At 36.4% G+C, this 14,399-nt stretch overlaps 1 protein-coding gene across 1 annotated transcript; it reads right to left on the reverse strand.

The window, feature by feature from the left end:
- Positions 1 to 12,991: 12,991 nt before the first annotated feature.
- Positions 12,992 to 14,195, reverse strand: LOC114468975 (forkhead box protein D1-like). Its single transcript, XM_028456165.1, has one exon. It carries the CDS (start codon positions 14,136 to 14,138, stop codon positions 13,407 to 13,409), a length of 732 nt encoding a protein of 243 aa, XP_028311966.1. The 5' UTR covers positions 14,139 to 14,195; the 3' UTR covers positions 12,992 to 13,406.
- Between the last annotated feature and the right edge of the window lie 204 nt (positions 14,196 to 14,399).

A 14,399-nucleotide genomic window follows, 5' to 3' on the forward strand; every position in this document is an offset into this window, starting at 1 on the left:
CCCGACTTGGTGATTTATTTCACAGGTAAGTGGACAGCGGTAGTGTGGGTGAATATACTGAGGCTCTCCCAACAGTTTCAACCCCTCTATGCTCCTAGTAGCCTGTTAGCCTGTTGGGTTTAAATCTATCTGCATTAATGCTGTCATTGGGTGTATAGCAACTTACACACATTCAGAACCTACAAAATAGGTTGGGAAGTAAAGAACACAGCAATACAATAGTGACAAACACACTTAATTAATACATTATGAGATTGACATTAGGGTGAAATTAAAGCGTAAACACAAACTAAACCGTGTGAACAATACAGTATGAACAATAAAATGAAATACACTGTTATACACAAATCTCTAAAAATGTTTTCCAATACTAATACAGTGCCCATCGGAGGTATGTATTCATATAGTGGGAGCTTAAGTACAGTTGTCAATTATGGCCAAATAAGTATGTGTTTGAAGGTTGGATGTACAAAGAGGTGTACATACACTGTCCTCTGTAGCGTTATAAAGGGGTAAATTAACGGGTGCAAAGTAAAATAGCATGTGTGATTTTCCAGGTTTAAATCAATGGGACATGCGCATGATAAATTGATAAATAAAGTTTGCACCAATGTTTGCAAATTGGCAATAAATGTCATCCCCTGTCTTAGACCCTCCTTCATTAAGGTAAAACTCAAAAAACCCAGTGAGAAAATTAATTACACACAATCATGTCATGTACATCCAAGGTGTGCATTAGGTTATAAACACGTGGTGAAAATATTTATTATGCCGTGTTCGCGGAGAAATGTGCATTTTGCTGTCATTGCCCGGTGTAGGTACCAAATATGTCTGGGCTTCCAAATTAGTCCGGAGTCCGGCGCGCATGCGAGAAACACGTCTCCATCCTGTTCGGCCTATTTCATGGCAATTTCATGGGAGTTCGAGTAAAGTTTATGCTTTAAGTGAATTCCGATTTATTTTGGTTTTTATCTTATTTTCGGTTTGGTTTTTGATTGTCAATGTTGTGTATTGTGTTTTTATCCGTTATTTTTTATTAACAATTAAAAACACAACAAGACAATCACAAAAATATACATGCACTATTAAAATATTTAACAAACGTTGTATGGTCAGTTTACATTCAAATATCACGTCCCAGCAGCTCTGTCGTAAAGATAGCGAGTGAAGAACGTGACGCAGGGTTAGGGTTAGGGTCACATCCTTTACGACAATCAAAAACTAAACAGAAAATACTTTAATACATGGAGTACATCTGTTGTTTAGGCCTAAGCAGGTAAAACAAGATCCATTAACAGCAACAAATATATTCCATGCATATACGTAAGTTCACAGTGGTTCCAATTACTGTAATGACACTATAGTGTATACGGTGTCAACCACATGGTGACGGTCACACAACTCTCCCTTCCCAGGATGCACCTGGTCAGGGACACACAGGCGGACATGAGGGGCAGCTGTTTCCTTAGCATACTTCCTGCTTTGGCATAAAACTGGGAGGGGGAGTTAATGGGGGTGGGGGCATTATTTTCAGGGTGTGAATAAAAAAGCTTGTATAGCGTTCCAAACAGGAAATGTCTGCCACAGCTTTAGGTGTGAAGGCACAGAATCTCTTTGCATGGCAGCTACAGTTGTTACCAACAGGAAGACCAGCGAGGATAAAGGAGGGCTTTGGTAATGAAGCTTGAAAGGAAGTTATAGAAAACCAATAAAAAGAGTAAGAAGTAACAGAAAGGCTTGTAGTAGGTAGTGAATAATGATAATAAACAAAGACATGAGACTGCAGACTGTCTCAGAATAAAGTCAGCTGGGAAGGAGAAGCTAATCAGAGCATAATGGGCTCAACCAATGGTTTCAATGATTGCACTGGGCAACAATCAGAGGTGTAAAGAGTACTGATATAACTATACTCAAGTAGAACAGAAATACTGTTAAATCAAATAAATGGTACTCAAAGTAAAAGTCACTATTACTTTCACCCCCGTGTTTATTTTTTGGTAATAAATCTTGCCACTGTTCCCTTGCATACTGTAAAAATGTCATATATAAACCTTAAAAATTAACAGATCAAATATTGCACAATTGAAGCATAACTTCTATTTCACAAAGGCACAAAGGTATAAAATAAAAGGTTTGTCAAAATGTGCATTTATTTTTAAAATAAAATAAAATAACTGATGAATTGTCAGAATTTAAGTATAGCAAAATTTCTGAATTCTAAAACTGAGAAAATAACATTGCGTTTAATCTAGTTAGTCGGCTATTGTGTGATGCATCTTAATGTTGTCTGGTCATTTCATTTTTTGTGCTTTCACAATGTCTGTTAATCATTTAAAAAATAGTAATAATTTACTCAGCAACGGTTGGGTGTAGAAATGTAACAAATGACTTTACTTCTTTCAAAACGTACTAAGTACAAGTAAAATTACTGATTTAGAAACATACTAAAAAAAGTAAAAGTACCCATAAAAGCAACTCAATTACAGTGAAGTGAATCCGTTACTTTCACCTCTGACAACAATCCACTTTGATACTTGTTTTAAAAACAGATGAACAAGTCGCTGTCCTGTTTCATAACTCATTCTAGTAAAGAATGTCAAATAGAGAATGGTAAGGAATTCTGCAACGTAAACAGGAAGAAAAAGTTTAGCTATAACTGATGTTTAAATTGCTTAAAAAATAAGTTTAATATATGCTTCTCCCACTGTCTGCAGTGACTGTTTTTATATTTTGGCTAAAGGCGTAAATAAACATTTGAACTTCAAAAGTCTGGAGGAAAAGTTGAGATGGGACCTGTGATGTTGGCCTGAGTATGAAATGATTACTTTGAAAAACTTCGGTTTCGAAAATGCATAAAAATGGCTGCAGGGTGCTAGAGGTTTGTCATCATTGGATATCAGTGAACCATGTGAAACGGCGTGCTTTTCTTGTTGCTTTCAATCTTTTCGATGGTGGAACGTGTTGTGAATATGACCCTTAGATTGTGCATTATAGAAATTAACAAGAATTCATAAGAAAATAACTGACTGACCAAAACAATTATTATAAAAAACAGCAGGATTTTCTTAGATTTTTCAAATTAATGAGCGATAGAAAGAGTGTGTGTGTGTGTGTGTGTGTGTGTGTGTGTGTGTGTGTGTGTGTGTGTGTGTGTGTGTGTGTGTGTGTGTGTGTGTGTGTGTGTGTGTGTGTGTGTGTCTTCCTCTCTCATATTTCTCATCATCAGCACTGTGACTGTTTAAATTCCATAGGTTTGTGTTCATAGTGTGACGTTCTGCAATAATAGGAAACACAGCATCATTTTTCCATTTTCTCTCTGTGTTCCTGTTTGCTGATCTCTCTCTCCCAGGACTTCACTACACACCACAGATCCAGGGTGCCCTTTATTTTGGTTTTTTTTAATGCCTTCAACTGGAAACAATTTGTACTGTAACAGCTTTTTTTTCTCCTCAGATCATTGAATCATAATTGTTTGTATGGGGCGCCGATTGTAAAGTTGCGCATGCTAGAATAAATGCTTTTTAAACTTTTTTTGCAACATTTAGCAACAAACCAAGTTTATAAAATGGTGGTGAATTTTTTTGTTTCTTTTGGCCAGAATTTCAGCAATGTGTGAAATTTATGATTTTTTCCCCTCATAATAATATAATGTCACTGTTAAATCTAAATTTTAAATATTAAATTTAAATCTAAATGTTAAATTTAAATATAAATGTTAAATCGAAACCTAAATGCTAAATGTTAAATCTAAATGTAAAATCTAAATGTTAATGTAAAATCTAAATGTAAATGTAAATGTTGAATTTAAATGTAAATATTGAATCAAAATGTTGAATCTAAATGTTAGATGCTAAATCTAAATGGTGAATTTTTATATTAGCTAAATATTTAGATTTAACATTCAACATGTAAGATTTACATTTAACATTTATATTTAGGTTTAACATTAAGATTGAACATTTAAGATTTATGTTTAAGATTTAGATTTAACATTTAGATTTAGGTTTAACATTTAAGATTTCACTTTAAAATTTAGATTTAATATTTAGATGTAACACTGAGCATTTCGATTTAGGTTTAACATTTAAGATTTAACTTTAAGGTTTAGATTTAATATTTAGCTGTTACACTGAGCATTTAGATTTAGGTTTAACATTTAAGATTTAACTTTAAAATTTAGATTTAATATTTAGATGTAACACTGAGCATTTAGATTTAACATTTATATTTAATATTTAACATTTAGATTTAACATTTATATTTAATATTTAACATTTAGATTTAACATTTATATTTAATATTTAACATTTAGATTTAACATTAACATTATATTTTTATGAGAGAAAAACCTCACATGTTTCACAAGTAAATCTGGTCAAATGTAAAGTAAAAAAATTCACATACGTTTTTTTTAAATGTGGTTTGTTGCTAAATGTTGTGTTGTTTATTTTAGTATGTGGAACTTTCCCTTATATTTGCTTTGATCATTTTACAGGAATGACACTGGTTTTCTGATCTTTTGTTGCTGATGAGATAGGATACATCCACACACACCAACATTTTTAGATAACGAATAAATAAAAATTCAGAGGATACATTTTCAGAGTTTGAAAGAATAAAGTTTGCTCCCATATGATGTTGTGTATATATTACAATGTGACAGAGAGGCAAAGATTTCCAACTACATATACAGTATATCCCATGCAGGTGTCACAGAGAATATATTTTAAATAGGTATGCTACTTACATTAACTGATGTGTTGGTTTGTTACTGAATAATAGAAAAAGCCATATCAATCAATCAATCAATCTTTATTTGTATAGCGCCAAATCATAACCAATGGTATCTCAAGACACTTTACAGTAGAGCAGTCTTAAGGACGGACTCTTCATTTTATGGATACACACATATGCATATATACATATATACACATACATATGTATCCCACACCCAACATGAATTCATCATGGCGGCAAGGAAAACCTTCTGTTAAGCAGCAGGAACCTTGTGTGGATCCCATTCCTATGATGAACAGCCATCCACGTTATGCTGTGTTGGGTGTGTGCACCATAGAGATCTCCATAGAGATCTTAGTAGTATTTAGATGTTCTTTTATTTACATCTGCTCAGCTTTGGATCAGGTCAGTATTCATCTATAATTCAACTATTATTGGTCTAAGGAATTAACAAGAGATCTTTTCTGTACATTGTATATTCTGTCACTAGATGGCGACAAAAAAGGATTTTGAGGAATTATTTAAAGAAATGAAGTATACAGTAAATGTGTACTTGTTTCGAGTACAAGCAGCCACTTTTGATATTTCCAGTGAAATGGAATCCAAGATTTATTAATAACACATTAAGGAAGACTTTTATCTTTGTACCAACATAAAAAGGCATTTTAAATCTTTTGGAAAATGTTTAAAATCTAATGTTATTTTGTCTTGATTTAATGAAAAATATGAGATGTGCAAAAAAAAAAAAAAATATATATTACTCAAAACTGTTCCAACGTGCACCAAATTTAAGTCTCTGAAGCACATTCATCTTAAGTTAGTTTGCATGCCTCTGTGTAACTGTAACACTCACAAACGTGCTGTGTGTTGGTGGGCTTCTCCACTCCCCATGGTGTGTGGGTGGTCGTCCAGGTGGAGGAGAGAGGGATTAACACCAGGCCTGCTCAAACGAAGGAGAAAAAAATGAAGGTCGAGGGAGATGCATCTGTCCTCCAGATGTGCTGTTCAACTCTCAGAGATGGTTTACGAAGAGAGAGGGAATGAAAAAAGCTGATTTCCTCAGAAAGGACGATTCAAACACTTGTTTTGTTTCCATCATTTCTACAGATAGGAATTGTGCCGCCGTCTGCCACCGAACTTCACTGTAATCCTTTGATGGCACCTCTCAGAGGTGTGCTGTGTGGGGCTTCTGGGGGGTTGACGGCATAAAACAACACTGCAAAAGAAAAAATAGAAGAATGGCAGAAGTGTATAGAGTACTGATATATCTTATTCAAGTAGAAGTACTGCTACTTGATTGAAATTGTACTCAAGTACAAGTTAGTCATACATAAAATACTCAAGTACAAATAAAAAGTAAATCAATTAAATCGTACTCAAAGTAAAAGTTATTAGTTACTTTCACCCCCGTGTTTATTTTTGGTAATAAATCTTGCCACGGTTTCCTTGCATACAGTTAACATCTCATGTATAAACTTAAAAAGGAAGAGTTGAGATCCTGCACAATTGGAACTTTATTTATTTTCAACAAAGGCATCTGTATAAAATACAATAATTTAAAAAAATTAAATAACACAAATTAATTAAATGCAAAACAATAGAAAAATTCCAGGCTCTAAGTATAGCTACATTTATTAAATTTAATCTGGTTGATCGACTATGATGTGATTATTAAGTTTTTAGTAGTTTCACAATGTCCGTTGATCATGTTAAATCAAAAAACTAAACTAAACTAAACAGTTGGGTGTAGAAATGTAAGAAATTACTTTACTTCTTTTAAAATGTACTTAAGTATAACTAAACTTATTGATTTAGAAACATACTTAAAAAAGTACAAGTACCCATAAATGCAATTCAATTACAGTAACGTGAGTACTTGTAATCTTTTAGTTTCACCTCTGAAGAATGGTTTATTTAATTGCTAAAAACATGTCCTATGTTTCATATAAAAACAATATATAAATTTATAGACTTGTAGGTCTGTGAACATTAGTTAAAGTTTTTGAGCCCAAAAATCTTCATTTAGGAAACTGAATATTTGGTTCTCATTGTTGACCAAATCCATCCATCCATTTTCAAACCTCCTTGCGCCTGTTTTTCAGGGTCGCGGGGGTCTGCCGGTGCCTGTCTCCAGCAGGGAAAAATGTATTTAGTCAGCCACCAATTGTGCAAGTTCTCCCACTTAAAAAGATGAGAGAGGCCTGTAATTTTCGTCATAGGTATACCTCAACTATAAGAGACAAAATCAGAAAAAAAATCTTGAAAATCACATGAATTTATTTGCAAATTATGATGGAAAATAAGTATTTGGTCAATAACAAAAGTTAATCTCAATACTTTGTAATGTACCCTTTGTCGGCAATGACAGAGATCAAACGTTTTCTGTAAGTCTTCACAAGGTTTTCACACACTGTTGCTGGTAGCATGGCCCATTCCTCCATGCAGATTTCCTCTAGAGCAGTGATGTTTTGGGGCTGTCGCTGGGCTACACAGACTTTCAACTCCCTCCAAAGATTTTCTATGGGGTTGGAATCTGTAGACTGGCTAGGCCACTCCAGGACCTTGAAATGCTTCTTACGAAGCCACTCCTTCGTTGCTCGGGCGGTGTGTTTGGGACCATTGTCTTGCTGAAAGACCCAGCCATGTTTCATCTTCAATGCCCTTGCTGATGGAAGGAGGTTTTATAAAAATATTAAAACACTTCAAAATGGGATCGTAACCTTTAAAGGCAGATTGAGCTGCTACCTTTGGTCCCAGTGGAAACGATTCATCCTTTCCTCTCAGTGGCTGGACCTAAGCTGTGAGGGTCCGGGGATCTCGATGGCCGTGGTGGGTTTAGCCATGCAGTGTGTTTCTCCCCATTGTGGCTGTTCGATTTGGCAGGGAGACTTGGTTGACTGTGCGGGATCAGCACGACCTTCCTCAGATTCTGCTCGGTTTGGCACAGGGAATCCACCTCTGACGAGGGCCTGGTCGGAGTTCACTCCGCCTGTCGCTCTGAGGGAGACCGGTTGGGGAAGGTTGGCAGCCAAGGCGCGTAACTTAAATTAAAGTCTGTTAAAGCTGCAGTATGAAGAGTTGTGAGACTTGTATAGAAACAACCACGCTCACCCTCCTCTCCCTGTTTTGAAATCTATCATCCCTTATCGGTATCCTCATGAACGTGCACAACTGTGGAGCTCTTAGCGACTTTTTTCTCAACAGGGATTTTATCTTGTGTTATCTGAGAGTTTTCAGATATTTTCGACTGAGACATGAATACACTTATCACTCTGTAGTTACTGCTCTAAACAGCGGCTGTTGGGGTGAGCTCCTCCCTGCCACAAAGCTCACTCCACAGACGGCTGCAGTGATTCCAGCTGCCGCTCAGAGCAGAGTGACAACCACCACTCGCGTATCCAGACTGCAAAATGAATTGCTTCCGTTCTCTCCACCTTGGAAATGCTTCTCTTAGGTTTACATGTATTTATCCCGTCTGTTCTCACTCTCTCTCTGACACCAAAACATGGGGCGGATCTCCGAGTAGTCCGTTCCACCCGAGTATGTTCAGGGCTTTAGACTGTTGCTTCACCACGACGGTCTTCCTTTTACTGCATGCTTTGTCGTGTAACTGTTGTGCGTAACGCAGCGATGGGGACTTCTGCTGGATTGTCCGCCATTGCATTTTACTATGCGTATCGACTTTAGTCGGGCAGCCAATGGTGACTGCCCAAAATAGCTGATGGAGTATTCTGTAAAAAGATCTCTGATTGGCTAAAAAATCCCGTCATGCCCCCGGAATCCTAAATCTCCTACACAGGACCAATTGAGAAGCTGCAAAATTACAGTGTCCACTCAGAAGATTTTGAATTACAAGGTGGGGGTATATTATGTGTATTTATAATAAGGCTAGCATATACTGTATGTTTTTTTTTTAATTTACAGTATGTAACTCCCCTGTACCCAATCGGATGAATAAGGAGCTAATTAATCTATGGGCCAGTATCTAGACTCGGAGTGGTTTTGTTATTCATTTAATAATTCAGGTGGACACAACAAAATGATAATTTCTGTTTTAAATGAACTGATTATATTAAGAAAATAAAAGTTCTCCCCTAACCACTAATTGAAATATTGTTATTCACAACGACCACATTACAGTATCAATACATACAAGGTAATGGCTAATACTATTTCAACTCAGTGCAACACCGGAATGTTCGCGTTCCAATTCTAAGGATGGTTTCCAGGGTAACTGAAAAATCATCCTGTTCTCACTTTTTATGGCCATATTAATGTTCTATAAGTTAATATTTAAGAAAGCAGTTAAAGAAATTAAATTTCTAACAATACAAATGTATTCTGTTTTTTTTAACATCAACCATGAATTAACCGTTTTTAACTCATGAATTATTTGTTTTGAATCCATAAAATAAAGGAATTTTACATTTCAGGACAAAAATATCACTTTTCCTTTTAAATTATGAAATTATAATTCAGAAAATGTCACTTCAATGATCGTATTTGTAAACAAATGATAATTCACACATTTCCTGTACTTTTGTAATTGTCTTACTAAACAAATTAATTTCTCCTCTAAAAGTACACAATATGTACAGTATATACAACTCTATGAACTGCACACGTGGTACTGAACATGGCAAAAATTACAAACTCACAAACAATAAATCTAAAACCATTACTTGCCCTCCATCTTGGACATGGACAGCTTTGACATTTTTTACACAGTTCCTCTTTTAGGCTGGGCAATGGTTGAACATCTCAGATCTGCCTGTTTTTTTATTAGTATATGAGTGTGGTATATAGTTGTTTACACAGCTAACAGTGGGCGAGCTCTGTTAAACAAGCCATACCTCAGGGAAGCAGGCTTTTTGAAGCCCAATAAAATTCTGGAGAAAAGGTAAAGCCAAATTAATAAAGTTTAATGGGATAAAGATGTGGCTGGTTATACAAGATTGTGTAAAACCAGCTAGTGAGAACAAACATAAAAACAGGGTTAGACTGAATAGTTTTTCCACCTAAGCCACCATGGTGAGGTGTTCTTCCGAGAACTATATTAAAAAACATTTTCAGCAATTTTCTTATTATGGACATGAGAGTTTTATAACAATTGACATGGATCTAAGTTTAAGGTTTGAATAGTTCTCAGGTTTAGGGGCCATCAATGCAGAAAAGTGAAATGGCTGTTTTTATTTATTTTAAACGTAGAAATTAAGTTTTGTCTTGAGTCGTTACTCAGATGTCGAACCCTGCAAACTTTAGAAGTCTTTGTCGGACAATGTGTGGGTGTAGGTAAGCTTGGCTATTAAATTCAATGATTTGTGTTTAACTTGTCCTCCCACCTCAAGATTAAGTGTGCTAAGGACTTTGTGTTGAGAAAAATGGGATGATGGGGTGCTTTAACCAGATGTGAAGCTGACAAATCTTAAAGATTTAAAGAATGGTCCATTGTGGGTGCAAACAGTGTGTGATGCACATCTAATACTGATTATCAAACATAAGTTCACGTCACCAGACCTGTGAAGTTGTGCTTTGGTATGCAGGCATGGGATCTTAGCCGTACATGTCAAACTGAAGGCCCAGGGGCCAAATCTGGCCGTTTGGAGCATCGAAATCGGCCCGCAGGAGAAAAGAAAAATGACGGAGAAAAAAAAAAATCATTGTGTAAACTTCCAAATTAATTAATTCAATAAAACTTCACAATATTTGGAGGAGTTTGCAAATTTCCCATGCCTACCACATGACATGCAGTCATTTTTAATCACAAATAGCCAAATGTTGTAATTTTACTGAGCACCACCATTTTTGGGGACAAAAAGTTCATTCGTTGCTTTGTATAATCCAATAAAAACACATAACCTGGCTATAGTTATTTGAAAACAGCCCATAATAAAGTCCACAAAGACACTGGTTGACCTAATATGTGTTTACTTTGCTCTGTAGAGCAGGACTTCAGTCGTCATTGTATTATTTTTGGCTGCCAGCGTTGCCTTTGTAAATAGTTCCACTGCTCTAACCAAAGTCCTCTGTCATTCAACAAGAGATTTTAAAACCCTAAACCTTTCTTTTTGACATGTCATTTAAAAAACACTGAAAAAAAAAAAAAAAAAAAACCTTTTACTGGTTTTGACTGGTGAAGGATTTTTTCTTATTTCATTTGCAATTACTGCTTTTGCTCACACACACATACACCCACGCACGCACGCACGCACACACACACACACACAGGTAAAAGCAACGTATAGGAAATATCTTTCATCTCCGGGTGGATTTAATGAAGGATTTAACGAACATCATCTATTGCTGAGGATGGAGCCGTCATTCAACAAATACACACATGAGGTTCCTGCCATTGCATATTGAAGCCAAGCAGACTCCCTCACATCCTCAGGAACCAACATTCATCTTTCCTCACTCACAGAGCAGCAAAGAATGTATTTGCATGATTGGAAATCAGCTACAAAGATTCCTTTTTAAGTCTTTCATTGGAGGAATAGCTGAATGAGTCTGTTTTACCCCCTGATTGTATGTATCAGTGCATTTCACATATCACTCATCTCATTGAAAATGAACTAATCCGTGTGCCAGAATGTTTTATGGATTATAAATCACTGTTTTTATACTGTATGTGTATTCTTCACCAACTTTGTATTCAATATTTTATCTGCAGGTATGTGATGGCTAATCTCTGCAATAAAAACGCCAAATCATAAGTATTTATATTTTATATCACAAGAAATACATAAAACACATAGTTCATGCTAATAGTTGTTGTATCAATATTTGCTATCTTTATGTAAAAATAAAGATGGATGTTTAATCTTTTTTCTCTTCATTTCTGAACTTCAAATGTTATATGAGTGAACGCGATAGTGTTTTTCTGCCTAAAACTTTGCCATTAGACCGGCATAGAATAATTGACTGAGTGGAACCGACTTTTCTTGGTTCAAATCTCTAACACGGCTGCATGGTGGGTTCTAAACTTTGTACTTAAATATAAATAGCCATGTAACTGCTATTTAGTTGTTAGTTCACACCATTCAACAATGTCTTCACTTCATGTAACTGGTGGTTTTCAAAGTGTTTTGGTCATTTGTTCGTGTTGCATTCCTGTTCCAGTCACAGTCGTGCTTTGCTAAAGAAGTGAAATGATGGCTACTGACTGCCATGAAACAGTACAATCTAAACTGAGACTAAACAGATGTATAAATGCCTAAACCTTGAACTTGCCTGACCCTTAAAAGGTGAACATCAAAATTTGAATAATGTTTGAATACACTAAAGAGTTGCGTTAATGAGTTTTTTGGTCCAAAATTAGGCCTGAACTCATTAAGGATCCATTAGTCACACTCTTTCTGACTCTCTTAAGCCCCTGGCTTGACTCTCCAGCACCTGTCAGCTACGTTTTATGAGCAACAGCAGTTTAGAAAGAGAGAAAAATACACATGAAGGGGAGGAGGAGAAGAAATGGAGAACTTTCCATGGCTACAAGACTGAAACAATGGCTTTAATAACTCCCTCATTGTTGCCTGCAAAGAAAAAAAAAGGGAGACCTTCTGCTAACACAAAAACGTCCTATAACAGAACTAGATTGTTCATTAATAATGTAATGTTTATCCTCACTTAAATCTTAATTCTGAAATTTGTTTTACTTATTACTAACATTTACCTCTGTCATTTCCCCATACAACATTTAATGTCCATTAATCAAGTTTTATTTATATAGGGTTTTTTTTATTAGTAATTGTAGCACAGGGTGTTTCTCAGATAAACTACTTTTGAGATTAGAATCTACACCAGTATTTGATATGAGCAGAAAAAGATTCATTTTCAGACCAAAAGCTGTTTAACAGTTTATCAGACTTAAATTTACACTGGATAAATAAAGATGTTTACACTCTTGATAATGAATAGAATATTATGAATGTGTATAAATGATGAATATTTATCAATGGATGTATAAAATATATAGGTAATGCACAACATAAATTTAACAGCTGATCAGCTGTCATACTTGAGCAGAAAATAAAAAGAAGCAACTGTGCTCAAAATGGCGACTGTTTCATTCTTTTCTATAAACAGTTATAACCTTAAAACATTTTAATCCTATCACATTGTCAACAATGTTTTAATCAGAATAAGGAGGACATGTGGTCTTAATGATTAAATTTACACTAAAAAGCTTGTAAATATATCTCTGTCTCAGAATAATGTACTGTATATGGCCTTCTTTTAAAATGTAAACACTGCAGCAACATAGCAAAATTAGAAAATAAAAATCTACAATGCAGCAGTTCTTGTAACAAAAATGAGTCATTGTAAGTAGATTATTGATTTAAAAAAAAAAAATAAAGGCTATTAAATGTACACTTTGCTTTGTGTTGTATAAAATTACTTTTTGGTTTAGTCTATACATTTTAATTAAATGTAAAAATCATTATTTCCCTGATAATATAATTTATTACAATGTTAAGGCCCTTTGGCATCAAATCTGAAACGTCCAATTTAAATTGTACAGCAGGTTCGAATTATTTATCATCCCGTATGAGAGGAGTATAAAATGTTCATTAAAAAGTGATCAGTTTCATCATTTGATGGGAAAGAGCTGCAAAAACAATGACAGTAAAAAATAAAAATAAAAAAAGAGTGTGTAGTCCTGAGTCTTTGGATCAAATGAAAGCAGAGGAGACTGAAGTGATTCCAGAATGGAAAAGAGGAGCTGCAGGAAAGCTGCAGTCGGGTATGATTCCATGAAGTGACCCGGGTCCAAAGTGTGGATTTAAAGAGAAGAAGTCTTTGGACATGAGTGAGGAGAGGATGGGCATGATGTTGCCTGGGTTAACACGGGATCTGAGGCTGTTTTCTGGTACCAGATTATGGAACAGACCCGGACTCCCATGACAATGCGGTCCGGGCGTAGCCAACCCGCGGGGCTCCTGCGCCCTGCGGTCCCTCAGGGGCCCCAAACAGAGACGTTGCCGCTTGAAACGTTTCCTCCGACGGAGAAAACTCCCGTTTTCAAACATATCAGCCGACATGGGGTCCAGAGTCCAATAGTTCCCTTTCCCCGGGTTCCCAGGCTCCCGGGGCACTTTGATGAAGCAGTCGTTCAGGGACAGGTTGTGGCGGATGGAGTTCTGCCAGGATGGGAACCTGTCCCTGTAGTAGCGGAAGCGGCGGATGATGAAGTCACAGATCTGACTGAGGGTCAGTCTCTGTGTGGGGCTCTGCAGGATGGCCATGGTGATGAGGGCGATGTAGGAGTAAGGAGGCTTCACCGAGGCAGAGGCAGAAGCCCGGTCCGGACCGTCCAGGAGCCGGTCTGAGGAGGAGGGAGATGATGATCCCTGGTTCTCCTCACAGTGAGGCTCAGCTGTGGGTCTGCTGCTCTCCAAGGTCATGGTCTGAGGTCCACACAGGCACAGTCAGTGCCTGGCCACGACTCTTCCTTCTGCCTCCCTTTCATTCTCAACTTCAGCACATTAAACTGACATATGAGCCTCCCACTGTGAGCTTCATCATCATCATCATCATCATCATCATCATCATCCTCCTCCTGCAAACAGAAAATGCAAAGCGACCCAAAGGATGTTGGGACTATCCACAACATACACAACGATGCGTCTCAATCCTTTTCATCTGTGCGTAAAAGACATTTTATT

Source organism: Gouania willdenowi, chromosome 1, assembly GCF_900634775.1.
Source record: "Gouania willdenowi chromosome 1, fGouWil2.1, whole genome shotgun sequence".
Lineage (NCBI taxonomy): Eukaryota > Metazoa > Chordata > Actinopteri > Blenniiformes > Gobiesocidae > Gouania > Gouania willdenowi.